Source organism: Leptodactylus fuscus, chromosome 2 (genome assembly GCF_031893055.1).
Source record: "Leptodactylus fuscus isolate aLepFus1 chromosome 2, aLepFus1.hap2, whole genome shotgun sequence".
Lineage (NCBI taxonomy): Eukaryota > Metazoa > Chordata > Amphibia > Anura > Leptodactylidae > Leptodactylus > Leptodactylus fuscus.
In genome coordinates, this window is record NC_134266.1 from 205,504,371 (window position 1) to 205,516,589 (window position 12,219).

Consider the following 12,219-nt stretch of genomic DNA (forward strand, 5'->3'; position numbering starts at 1 on the left):
CCATTTTTTTGTTATAAAGAGGATATTGCTAAAGAGGACCTGTCACCAGCCCTTGGAGTAAACAGGCGAATACTGTAATATAGGGCAATAATGGATGCATCCTTCCAAAATAATATGTATTCTCTGCCCGGAAGAGTCAATTTAATAACACATCCAACAACAAGAACTAAAGTGATTTGTGTTAGGCTCACCCTCTGCAGCTCCCATTTCTCTATAAGCAGTTCCACTTCACCTCCAAGCACGACAGTGTTGGTGTCATCCAAAAGCAAGCATCCATTTTTCACTTCAACAGTTCCTAATAGCTTTATTTTGGTGCCAGGTGGAGTGTTCAAGCTAGCAGGGAAGAAAAAGACGTAGAATACAATTAAAATGTTGAATTTTTTTAGAAGCTGCCAAGAAATGCAATAATCAATTCTAATTTTCTTCTAAATGCATACAAAAACAAATGTAACAGCACAAACATCGAGGAAACAGAAGTACGCGGGCCGCGAACATTGCAATCAGCAGTGAAAGTATATACTGCGACCGTTTAAGATTTACTTGCTGGAAAATATTGTACGTGGAAAGACATTAGAAGCAATTACAAGGTCAATGAAGTTATGACAGCAGAACATATGGTAAACCCCATCATGCAAGCAAAATACTCCACAAGCAATTATTGTCTCTTATAATACACAGAGTGTCCTCTAAAATAGAACTACTCGGCTTGTTTTCCTGCTGGCTTTTTTTATCCTGTAAATTCTATACTACATGGCATACAGCGCTACTGAAGTAGAACACAACGAAATTCATGAAGTTCCTTATAGCACAGAATATGGAGAGATTACAAGATGAAACAAATATCCACCTATTCTGCTCAAACTGTTCTACATTGCCATTCCATCTTATGGGGAGAAAAAAAAAATCTCATCACATCAAATGTGTCAAATATTTGTCTTCTCCCTAAGTAAGAATTCTGTAGCATCTATTCTTATAACTTGGCGTTTTGCTGTTTCTTTGTTATTTTCCCTAGAAATGTCTGAATAAACTGATAACTGTGTTTTTCCTATTCCTGTTGTCACGGTGGTGTGTCCCTACTGAGACTGGCACCGTCGTGAATGTACAGTGTCAGTATGTGCCACAAGATACCCCCAGCTGGTAGCACCCACTTATCAATATATGTATACATTTCTACTAGGAGAAATAAAGAAACACTACAGATAAAGGAGGCTCAGACTGGTGGATTATGGGGAATACAAAAATCAGACATGCTAGGAGAAGAGACTGGTCCGACAAATAAGACAGACACAAAATCATTAGAGGGTTTGCGTTGCATCGGACACTTTCCGTTCAGTTCTTGGTCTTTTCTGAACATTTCCCTTAAAAAAAGTGCATCACGTCGCGACATCCCGCTCCTGAATAGGCCCCAATGAATGGCCCTGATCAGGAGAGATTGTCTCGAGCTGTGGACGCTGCAGCTGACTCAGCCACGGAATTCATGTGAAGATACGGCATTCCGCTTTTTTTTTTTTTTCCTGCTAGCTGAAGGGAAAAAAAAAAAAAAGTGAGTAACTCTGAAATGAATGGGACATGTTTTTGCAGGCGGCTTTTGTGGCGGATTCCACCTCAAAATCCGCTCGCAAAATACTCCGTGTAAACATACCCTTTGAGGTGGAAAACCTCCTCATATTCCTCTCCAAATCCAGCCTTGTGAACATGTCCTAAAGTCATTTTGCACATTCTATGCATGTCTATTTTTTTCTTTATTTTTGTAGCTTGCACTACTACTTCTTCTTCTTGTTTTGCCTGGTTGCCAAAAATAACCTAAACATAGAGTGTAAATTCTAGCTTAAATTATGTGGCATGTATGATTGTTGGGACTCATCGATGGCTGCATTGTTGTTCCGGGGTGTGTTGGGGGTACATGTTCTCAGTTTATAGCCTGAGTCAGTGGGTTAGTGTGAGACAGAGCTGTGAAGATGCATGCATCCCTTGTAGTTGCACCCATATCTCGGAGACATGGAGAGGGTCCTTTCTCAGTGACTTATGCATTAGAGATGTCTGTCAATTGCAGAGTAGGACCACCCACTGGACTCCTAAGCATGCAAACAACAAGGCTCTACGTGAATAAAACATTAGTTCTACAGAATCCCACAAAACTATATACAATCTGCTCAGCTCTTGCCGCACAGTAACATGAACTTAGAAGATCAAACACCAGGTTGAACATAGCAGGTTTCCTTTGATCACTGCATGATGGGAATTAAAAGTGATTTTAGAGCTACTTTTTTCCTCCACTGAGTAACATGAAAATTTCTTGCAATCGGGGCAGCGATTTTATCTTTAGTGATTAAATGGTTCCAGCTAAGTCTGAACTACTCACTTGACAAAATACACAATGCCTTTCCTACAGACAGCAATTTATTCTAGTGCTACAGTGCTTTAGGCTAAAATTGAAATGGTAAATTCTTGTGCACCTGGTTTACATGCAAAATATCAATTGACGTGTTTCCAGACTATTGTTCAGACAAACGTAAGCTGCAAATCAGTCTTTTTGTGAGTTACATGTGCTGGAATATTCAATTACCAGTTATTTCAGTTTCTGTAGGTGTAAAATTTCAAGGCAGGTCAAACTTAGTCAACGATTAAGTCTCTATAAGCCTGAGACGTGAACATCCTTTATTACAGCTTTAATAACTAGTTTATAACATTTACGTGAAATCCCAATCAGTCCTGTATTAACACAAGGTAAACAGGGCTGTGCAGAGCCAAGGAGCAGGAAGTAGATAGAAGACAATGCTTACACGGTGAAGCTATATCTTATAGCTTTCTATATCCATGACACTTCTGCCCTCTTCCTGTAAAGATTAGAGATGAGCGAACACTAAAATGTTCGAGGTTCGAAATTCGATTCGAACAGCCGCTCAATGTTCGTGTGTTCGAACGGGTTTCGAACCCCATTATAGTCTATGGGGAACAGATACTCGTTAAGGGGGAAACCCAAATCCGTGTCTGGAGGGTCACCAAGTCCACTATGACACCCCAGGAAATGATGCCAACACCTCTGGAATGACACTGGGACAGCAGGGGAAGCATGTCTGGGGGCATCTAACACACCAAAGACCCTCTATTACCCCAACATCACAGCCTAACAACTACACACTTTACACACTCAATACCACCTCTCTGACAGTAGGAAAACACCTTGAAACATGTGTATTTGGCACTTGCAGTGAGGAGAGCTTGTCACCAGCAGTGAATTTGGCCCTTGTAGTAAGTTGAGGTTGGCACCAACATTTGTTTTGAAAATCAGGGTGGATTGAGCCTCTAACCAGCAGAGTTTGGGCAAATTCATGGTGGAGGGAGCCTCTAAAAACCCCAGTTTGGACCAATTCATGGTGGAGGGAGCCTCTAACCAGCCCAGTGTGGGCAAATTCATGGTGGAGGGAGCCTCTAAAAAACCCAGTTTGGACCAATTCATGGTGGAGGGAGCCTCTAAACAGCCCAGTTTGGGCAAATTCATGGTGGAGGGAGCCTCTAACCAGCCCAGTTTGGACCAATTAATGGTGGAGGGAGCCTCTAACCAGCCCAGTTTGGACCAATTAATGGTGGAGGGAGCCTCTAACCACCCCAGTTTGGACCAATTCATGGTGGAGGGAGCCTCTAAACAGCCCAGTTTGGGCAAATTCATGGTGGAGGGAGCCTCTAAAAAACCCAGTTTGGACCAATTCATGGTGGAGGGAGCCTCTAACCACCCCAGTTTGGACCAATTCATGGTGGAGGGAGCCTCTAAACAGCCAAGTTTGGACCAATTCATGGTGGAGGGAGCCTCTAAAAACCCCAGTTTGGACCAATTCATGGTGGAGGGAGCCTCTAACCAGCCCAGTTTGGGCAAATTCATGGTGGAGGGAGCCTCTAAACAGCCCAGTTTGGGCAAATTCATGGTGGAGGGAGCCTCTAACCAGCCCAGTTTGGACCAATTAATGGTGGAGGGAGCCTCTAACCAGCCCAGTTTGGACCAATTAATGGTGGAGGGAGCCTCTAACCAGCCCAGTTTGGACCAATTAATGGTGGAGGGAGCCTCTAACCACCCCAGTTTGGACCAATTCATGGTGGAGGGAGCCTCTAACCAGCCCAGTTTGGACCAATTCATGGTGGAGGGAGCCTCTAAAAAACCCAGTTTGGACCAATTCATGGTGGAGGGAGCCTCTAAACAGCCCAGTTTGGGCAAATTCATGGTGGAGGGAGCCTCTAAAAAACCCAGTTTGGACCAATTCATGGTGGAGGGAGCCTCTAACCAGCCCAGTTTGGACCAATTAATGGTGGAGGGAGCCTCTAAACAGCCAAGTTTGGACCAATTCATGGTGGAGGGAGCCTCTAAAAACCCCAGTTTGGACCAATTCATGGTGGAGGGAGCCTCTAACCAGCCCAGTTTGGACCAATTAATGGTGGAGGGAGCCTCTAACCAGCCCAGTTTGGACCAATTAATGGTGGAGGGAGCCTCTAACCACCCCAGTTTGGACCAATTCATGGTGGAGGGAGCCTCTAAACAGCCAAGTTTGGACCAATTCATGGTGAAGGGAGCCTCTAAAAACCCGTTTGGACCAATTCATGGTGGAGGGAGCCTCTAACCAGCCCAGTTTGGGCAAATTCATGGTGGAGGGAGCCTCTAAACAGCCCAGTTTGGGCAAATTCATGGTGGAGGGAGCCTCTAACCAGCCCAGTTTGGACCAATTAATGGTGGAGGGAGACTCTAACCAGCCCAGTTTGGACCAATTAATGGTGGAGGGAGCCTCTAACCACCCCAGTTTGGACCAATTCATGGTGGAGGGAGCCTCTAAACAGCCAAGTTTGGACCAATTCATGGTGGAGGGAGCCTCTAAAAACCCCAGTTTGGACCAATTCATGGTGGAGGGAGCCTCTAACCAGCCCAGTTTGGACCAATTAATGGTGGAGGGAGCCTCTAACCAGCCCAGTTTGGACCAATTAATGGTGGAGGGAGCCTCTAACCACCCCAGTTTGGACCAATTCATGGTGGAGGGAGCCTCTAAACAGCCAAGTTTGGACCAATTCATGGTGAAGGGAGCCTCTAAAAACCCGTTTGGACCAATTCATGGTGGAGGGAGCCTCTAACCAGCCCAGTTTGGGCAAATTCATGGTGGAGGGAGCCTCTAAACAGCCCAGTTTGGGCAAATTCATGGTGGAGGGAGCCTCTAACCAGCCCAGTTTGGACCAATTAATGGTGGAGGGAGCCTCTAACCAGCCCAGTTTGGACCAATTAATGGTGGAGGGAGCCTCTAACCACCCCAGTTTGGACCAATTCATGGTGGAGGGAGCCTCTAAACAGCCAAGTTTGGACCAATTCATGGTGGAGGGAGCCTCTAAAAACCCCAGTTTGGACCAATTCATGGTGGAGGGAGCCTCTAACCAGCCCAGTTTGGACCAATTAATGGTGGAGGGAGCCTCTAACCACCCCAGTTTGGACCAATTCATGGTGGAGGGAGCCTCTAAACAGCCCAGTTTGGGCAAATTCATGGTGGAGGGAGCCTCTAAAAAACCCAGTTTGGACCAATTCATGGTGGAGGGAGCCTCTAACCAGCCCAGTTTGGACCAATTAATGGTGGAGGGAGCCTCTAAACAGCCAAGTTTGGACCAATTCATGGTGGAGGGAGCCTCTAAAAACCCCAGTTTGGACCAATTCATGGTGGAGGGAGCCTCTAACCAGCCCAGTTTGGGCAAACTCATGGTGGAGGGAGCCTCTAAACAGCCCAGTTTGGGCAAATTCATGGTGGAGGAAGCCTCTAAAAAACCCAGTTTGGACCAATTCATGGTGGAGGGAGCCTCTAACCAGCCCAGTTTGGACCAATTAATGGTGGAGGGAGCCTCTAAACAGCCAAGTTTGGACCAATTCATGGTGGAGGGAGCCTCTAAAAACCCCAGTTTGGACCAATTCATGGTGGAGGGAGCCTCTAACCAGCCCAGTTTGGACCAATTAATGGTGGAGGGAGCCTCTAACCAGCCCAGTTTGGACCAATTAATGGTGGAGGGAGCCTCTAACCACCCCAGTTTGGACCAATTCATGGTGGAGGGAGCCTCTAAACAGCCAAGTTTGGACCAATTCATGGTGAAGGGAGCCTCTAAAAACCCGTTTGGACCAATTCATGGTGGAGGGAGCCTCTAACCAGCCCAGTTTGGGCAAATTCATGGTGGAGGGAGCCTCTAAACAGCCCAGTTTGGGCAAATTCATGGTGGAGGGAGCCTCTAACCAGCCCAGTTTGGACCAATTAATGGTGGAGGGAGCCTCTAACCAGCCCAGTTTGGACCAATTAATGGTGGAGGGAGCCTCTAACCACCCCAGTTTGGACCAATTTATGGTGGAGGGAGCCTCTAAACAGCCAAGTTTGGACCAATTCATGGTGGAGGGAGCCTCTAAAAACCCCAGTTTGGACCAATTCATGGTGGAGGGAGCCTCTAACCAGCCCAGATTGGACCAATTAATGGTGGAGGGAGCCTCTAAACAGCCAAGTTTTGGGAAATTCATGGTGGAGGGAGCCTCTAACCAGCCCAGTTTGGACCAATTCATGGTGGAGGGAGCATCTAAACAGCCCAGTTTGGGCAAATTCATGGTGGAGGGAGCCTCTAAAAAACCCAGTTTGGACCAATTCATGGTGGAGGGAGCCTCTAAAAACCCCAGTTTGGACCAATTCATGGTGGAGGGAGCCTCTAACCAGCCCAGTTTGGACCAATTAATGGTGGAGGGAGCCTCTAACCAGCCCACTTTGGACCAATTAATGGTGGAGGGAGCCTCTAACCACCCCAGTTTGGACCAATTCATGGTGGAGGGAGCCTCTAAACAGCCAAGTTTGGACCAATTCATGGTGAAGGGAGCCTCTAAAAACCCGTTTGGACCAATTCATGGTGGAGGGAGCCTCTAACCAGCCCAGTTTGGGCAAATTCATGGTGGAGGGAGCCTCTAAACAGCCCAGTTTGGGCAAATTCATGGTGGAGGGAGCCTCTAACCAGCCCAGTTTGGACCAATTAATGGTGGAGGGAGACTCTAACCAGCCCAGTTTGGACCAATTAATGGTGGAGGGAGCCTCTAACCACCCCAGTTTGGACCAATTCATGGTGGAGGGAGCCTCTAAACAGCCAAGTTTGGACCAATTCATGGTGGAGGGAGCCTCTAAAAACCCCAGTTTGGACCAATTCATGGTGGAGGGAGCCTCTAACCAGCCCAGTTTGGACCAATTAATGGTGGAGGGAGCCTCTAACCAGCCCAGTTTGGACCAATTAATGGTGGAGGGAGCCTCTAACCACCCCAGTTTGGACCAATTCATGGTGGAGGGAGCCTCTAAACAGCCAAGTTTGGACCAATTCATGGTGAAGGGAGCCTCTAAAAACCCGTTTGGACCAATTCATGGTGGAGGGAGCCTCTAACCAGCCCAGTTTGGGCAAATTCATGGTGGAGGGAGCCTCTAAACAGCCCAGTTTGGGCAAATTCATGGTGGAGGGAGCCTCTAACCAGCCCAGTTTGGACCAATTAATGGTGGAGGGAGCCTCTAACCAGCCCAGTTTGGACCAATTAATGGTGGAGGGAGCCTCTAACCACCCCAGTTTGGACCAATTCATGGTGGAGGGAGCCTCTAAACAGCCAAGTTTGGACCAATTCATGGTGGAGGGAGCCTCTAAAAACCCCAGTTTGGACCAATTCATGGTGGAGGGAGCCTCTAACCAGCCCAGTTTGGACCAATTAATGGTGGAGGGAGCCTCTAACCACCCCAGTTTGGACCAATTCATGGTGGAGGGAGCCTCTAAACAGCCCAGTTTGGGCAAATTCATGGTGGAGGGAGCCTCTAAAAAACCCAGTTTGGACCAATTCATGGTGGAGGGAGCCTCTAACCAGCCCAGTTTGGACCAATTAATGGTGGAGGGAGCCTCTAAACAGCCAAGTTTGGACCAATTCATGGTGGAGGGAGCCTCTAAAAACCCCAGTTTGGACCAATTCATGGTGGAGGGAGCCTCTAACCAGCCCAGTTTGGGCAAACTCATGGTGGAGGGAGCCTCTAAACAGCCCAGTTTGGGCAAATTCATGGTGGAGGAAGCCTCTAAAAAACCCAGTTTGGACCAATTCATGGTGGAGGGAGCCTCTAACCAGCCCAGTTTGGACCAATTAATGGTGGAGGGAGCCTCTAAACAGCCAAGTTTGGACCAATTCATGGTGGAGGGAGCCTCTAAAAACCCCAGTTTGGACCAATTCATGGTGGAGGGAGCCTCTAACCAGCCCAGTTTGGACCAATTAATGGTGGAGGGAGCCTCTAACCACCCCAGTTTGGACCAATTCATGGTGGAGGGAGCCTCTAAACAGCCAAGTTTGGACCAATTCATGGTGAAGGGAGCCTCTAAAAACCCGTTTGGACCAATTCATGGTGGAGGGAGCCTCTAACCAGCCCAGTTTGGGCAAATTCATGGTGGAGGGAGCCTCTAAACAGCCCAGTTTGGGCAAATTCATGGTGGAGGGAGCCTCTAACCAGCCCAGTTTGGACCAATTAATGGTGGAGGGAGCCTCTAACCAGCCCAGTTTGGACCAATTAATGGTGGAGGGAGCCTCTAACCACCCCAGTTTGGACCAATTTATGGTGGAGGGAGCCTCTAAACAGCCAAGTTTGGACCAATTCATGGTGGAGGGAGCCTCTAAAAACCCCAGTTTGGACCAATTCATGGTGGAGGGAGCCTCTAACCAGCCCAGTTTGGACCAATTAATGGTGGAGGGAGCCTCTAAACAGCCAAGTTTTGGGAAATTCATGGTGGAGGGAGCCTCTAACCAGCCCAGTTTGGACCAATTCATGGTGGAGGGAGCATCTAAACAGCCCAGTTTGGGCAAATTCATGGTGGAGGGAGCCTCTAAAAAACCCAGTTTGGACCAATTCATGGTGGAGGGAGCCTCTAACCAGCCCAGTTTGGACCAATTAATGGTGGAGGGAGCCTCTAACCAGCCCAGTTTGGACCAATTAATGGTGGAGGGAGCCTCTAACCACCCCAGTTTGGACCAATTCATGGTGGAGGGAGCCTCTAAACAGCCAAGTTTGGACCAATTCATGGTGGAGGGAGCCTCTAAAAACCCCAGTTTGGACCAATTCATGGTGGAGGGAGCCTCTAACCAGCCCAGTTTGGGCAAATTCATGGTGGAGGGAGCCTCTAAACAGCCCAGTTTGGGCAAATTCATGGTGGAGGGAGCCTCTAACCAGCCCAGTTTGGACCAATTAATGGTGGAGGGAGCCTCTAACCAGCCCAGTTTGGACCAATTAATGGTGGAGGGAGCCTCTAACCAGCCCAGTTTGGACCAATTCATGGTGGAGGGAGCCTCTAACCACCCCAGTTTGGACCAATTCATGGTGGAGGGAGCCTCTAACCAGCCCAGTTTGGACCAATTCATGGTGGAGGGAGCCTCTAAAAAACCCAGTTTGGACCAATTCATGGTGGAGGGAGCCTCTAAACAGCCCAGTTTGGGCAAATTCATGGTGGAGGGAGCCTCTAAACAGCCCAGTTTGGGCAAATTCATGGTGGAGGGAGCCTCTAACCAGCCCAGTTTGGACCAATTAATGGTGGAGGGAGCCTCTAACCAGCCCAGTTTGGACCAATTCATGGTGGAGGGAGCCTCTAAACAGCCCAGTTTGGGCAAATTCATGGTGGAAGGAGCCTCTAACCAGCAGAGTTGTGGGAAAGCAGGGTGGAGGGAGCCTCTAACCAGCAGAGTTGGTGGAAATCAGGGTGGAGGGAGCCTCTAACCAGCAGAGTTGGGGGAAATCATGTTGGAGGGAGCCTAGTATTAGCAGAATTGTGCAACGCTTATGGTGGATGAGTATGAGGATGCGGAGGAATTGGAGAGGTTGAGTACAGACATGGAGTTTCATGTTGGGGTGCTTTACACAGGTGGGCACAAAAATGAAGGCTCTATCCAGTGGTGGTTCATTTTTATCAAAGTGAGCCGGTCGGCACTCTCAGCTGACAGACGGGTGCGCTTGTCAGTGATGATGCCACCGGCTGCACTGAACACCCTCTCAGATAGGACGCTGGCGGCAGGACAGGACAGCACCTCCAAGGCATATAGGGCAAGTTCAAGCCACAGGTCCAACTTCGACACCCAATACGTGTAGGGCGCAGAGGGGTCGGAGAGGACAGGGCTGTGGTCGGAAAGGTATTCCCGCAACATGCGCCTATACTTCTCACGCCTGGTGACACTAGGACTCTCCGTGGCGGCACTTTGGCGAGGGGGTGCCATCAAGGTGTCCCAGACCTTAGACAGTGTGCCCCTCGTTTGTGTGGACCGGTGAGAACTTGGTTGCCTACTGGAGGAACTGCCCTCCCTGCCGCCAACGTCACATGCTGGAAACATCTCCATCATATTCTGCACCAATTGCCTGTGGCAAGCATTGATGCGATTGGCCCTCCCCTCTACCGGAATAAAAGACGAGATGTTGTTTTTATACCGGGGGTCAAGGATAGCAAAGATCCAGTACTGGTTGTCCTCCATGATTTTGACAATACGCTTGTCGGTTGTAAAGCACCCCAACATGAACTCAGCCATGTCTGCCACAGTGTTAGTTGGCATGACTCCTCTGGCCCCACCGGAAAGTTCAATCTCCATTTCCTCCTCATCCTCCATGTCTACCCATCCGCGCTGCAACAATGGGACGATTCGAAGTTGCCCGGAAGCCTCCTGTATCACCATCACATCATCGGACAACTCTTCTTCCTCCTCCTCCTCCTCCTCCTCCTCCATTAAACGCAGTGAAGCGGACAGATGTGTGGACCTACTCTCCAGCTGTGACGGATCGGATGCTATCCCTAACTCCTCTGTGTGATCTGAGTTATCCCTGATGTCAATCAGGGATTCTCTCAGAACACACAAGAGCGGGATTGTAAGGCTCACCATCGCATCCTCAGAGCTCACCCTCCTTGTGGACTCCTCAAAGACCCGTAGGATGTCACAAAGGTCTCTCATCCATGGCCACTCATGGATGTGAAACTGAGGCAGCTGACTTTGTGGCACCCTAGGGTTTTGTAGCTGGTATTCCATCAAAGGTCTCTGCTGCTCAACCACTCTATTCAACATCTGAAACGTTGAGTTCCAGCGTGTGGGGACGTCGCACAAAAGCCGGTGTTGTGGCACATGCAGGCGTTGCTGGAGAGATTTTAAGCTAGCAGCGGCTACTGTCGACTTGCGAAAGTGGGCGCACATGCGCCGCACTTTCACCAGTAGCTCTGGAACATTGGGGTAGCTCTTTAGGAAACGTTGCACCACTAGGTTGAAGACGTGGGCCAGGCATGGAACATGTTGGAGTCCGGCAAGCTCCAGAGCTGCTACCAGGTTCCGGCCGTTATCACAAACGACCATGCCTGGGCCCAGGTGCAGCGGCTCAAACCATATTGCCGTCTCATCGAGGAGGGCATCCCTCACCTCGGAGGCAGTGTGCTGTCTGTCCCCCAAGCTGATCAGCTTCAGCACAGCCTGCTGACGTCTACCAACGCCAGTGCTGCAACGTTTCCAACTCGTAGCTGGGGTCAATCTAACAGCGGAGGAGGAGGCGGTGGCGGAGGAGGAGGCGGTGGCGGAGGAGGAGGCGGTAGAGGAGGAGGAGGAGGGGGGTGTTCTTCTCGTGTCCCTGCCAGGAATGTTAGGCGGGGAGACGAGGTACACCGGGCCAGTTTGGGAAGCAGTCCCAGCCTCAACTACATTCACCCAGTGTGCCGTCAGTGAAATGTAGCATCCCTGTCCGCATGCACTTGTCCACGCATCGGTGGTCAAGTGGACCTTTGTGCAAAGCGCGGAACTAAGGGCCCGCCTGATGTTGAGTGACACGTGCTGGTGCAAGGCGGGGACGGCACACCGGGAGAAGTAGTGACGGCTAGGGACGGCATAGCGAGGTGCCGCAGTTGCCATCAGGTCCAGGAAGGCGGGAGTTTCAACAAGCCGGAACGCCAACATCTCCTGGGCCAGCAGTTTAGCGATGTTGGCGTTCAAGGCTTGCGCGTGTGGGTGGTTAGCAGTGTATTTCTGCCGCCGCTCCAATGTCTGAGAGATGGTGGGTTGTTGTAAAGAAACGCCTGATGGTGCCTTTGATGGTGCAGGAGAAGGAGATAAGACAGGACCAGGGGAGGATGAGGTAGAAGTCAACAAAGTGGCGGAGGCAGATGAAGTGGTGTCCTGGCTCGTCCTCTGGAGTGCATCGCCAGCACAGT

The 12,219-nt window shown here is 49.4% G+C and overlaps 1 protein-coding gene across 1 annotated transcript in view; it reads right to left on the reverse strand.

Moving 5' to 3' along the window:
* The window catches only part of TDRD3 (tudor domain containing 3), a 224,731-nt gene that overhangs the window by 85,859 nt on the left and 126,653 nt on the right, over window positions 1-12,219 (reverse strand). Inside the window, exon 5 of the mRNA XM_075265433.1 lies at window positions 192-333. Coding sequence (XP_075121534.1) covers window positions 192-333 — 142 coding nt within the window. The remainder of the gene's footprint in view (window positions 1-191; window positions 334-12,219) is intronic.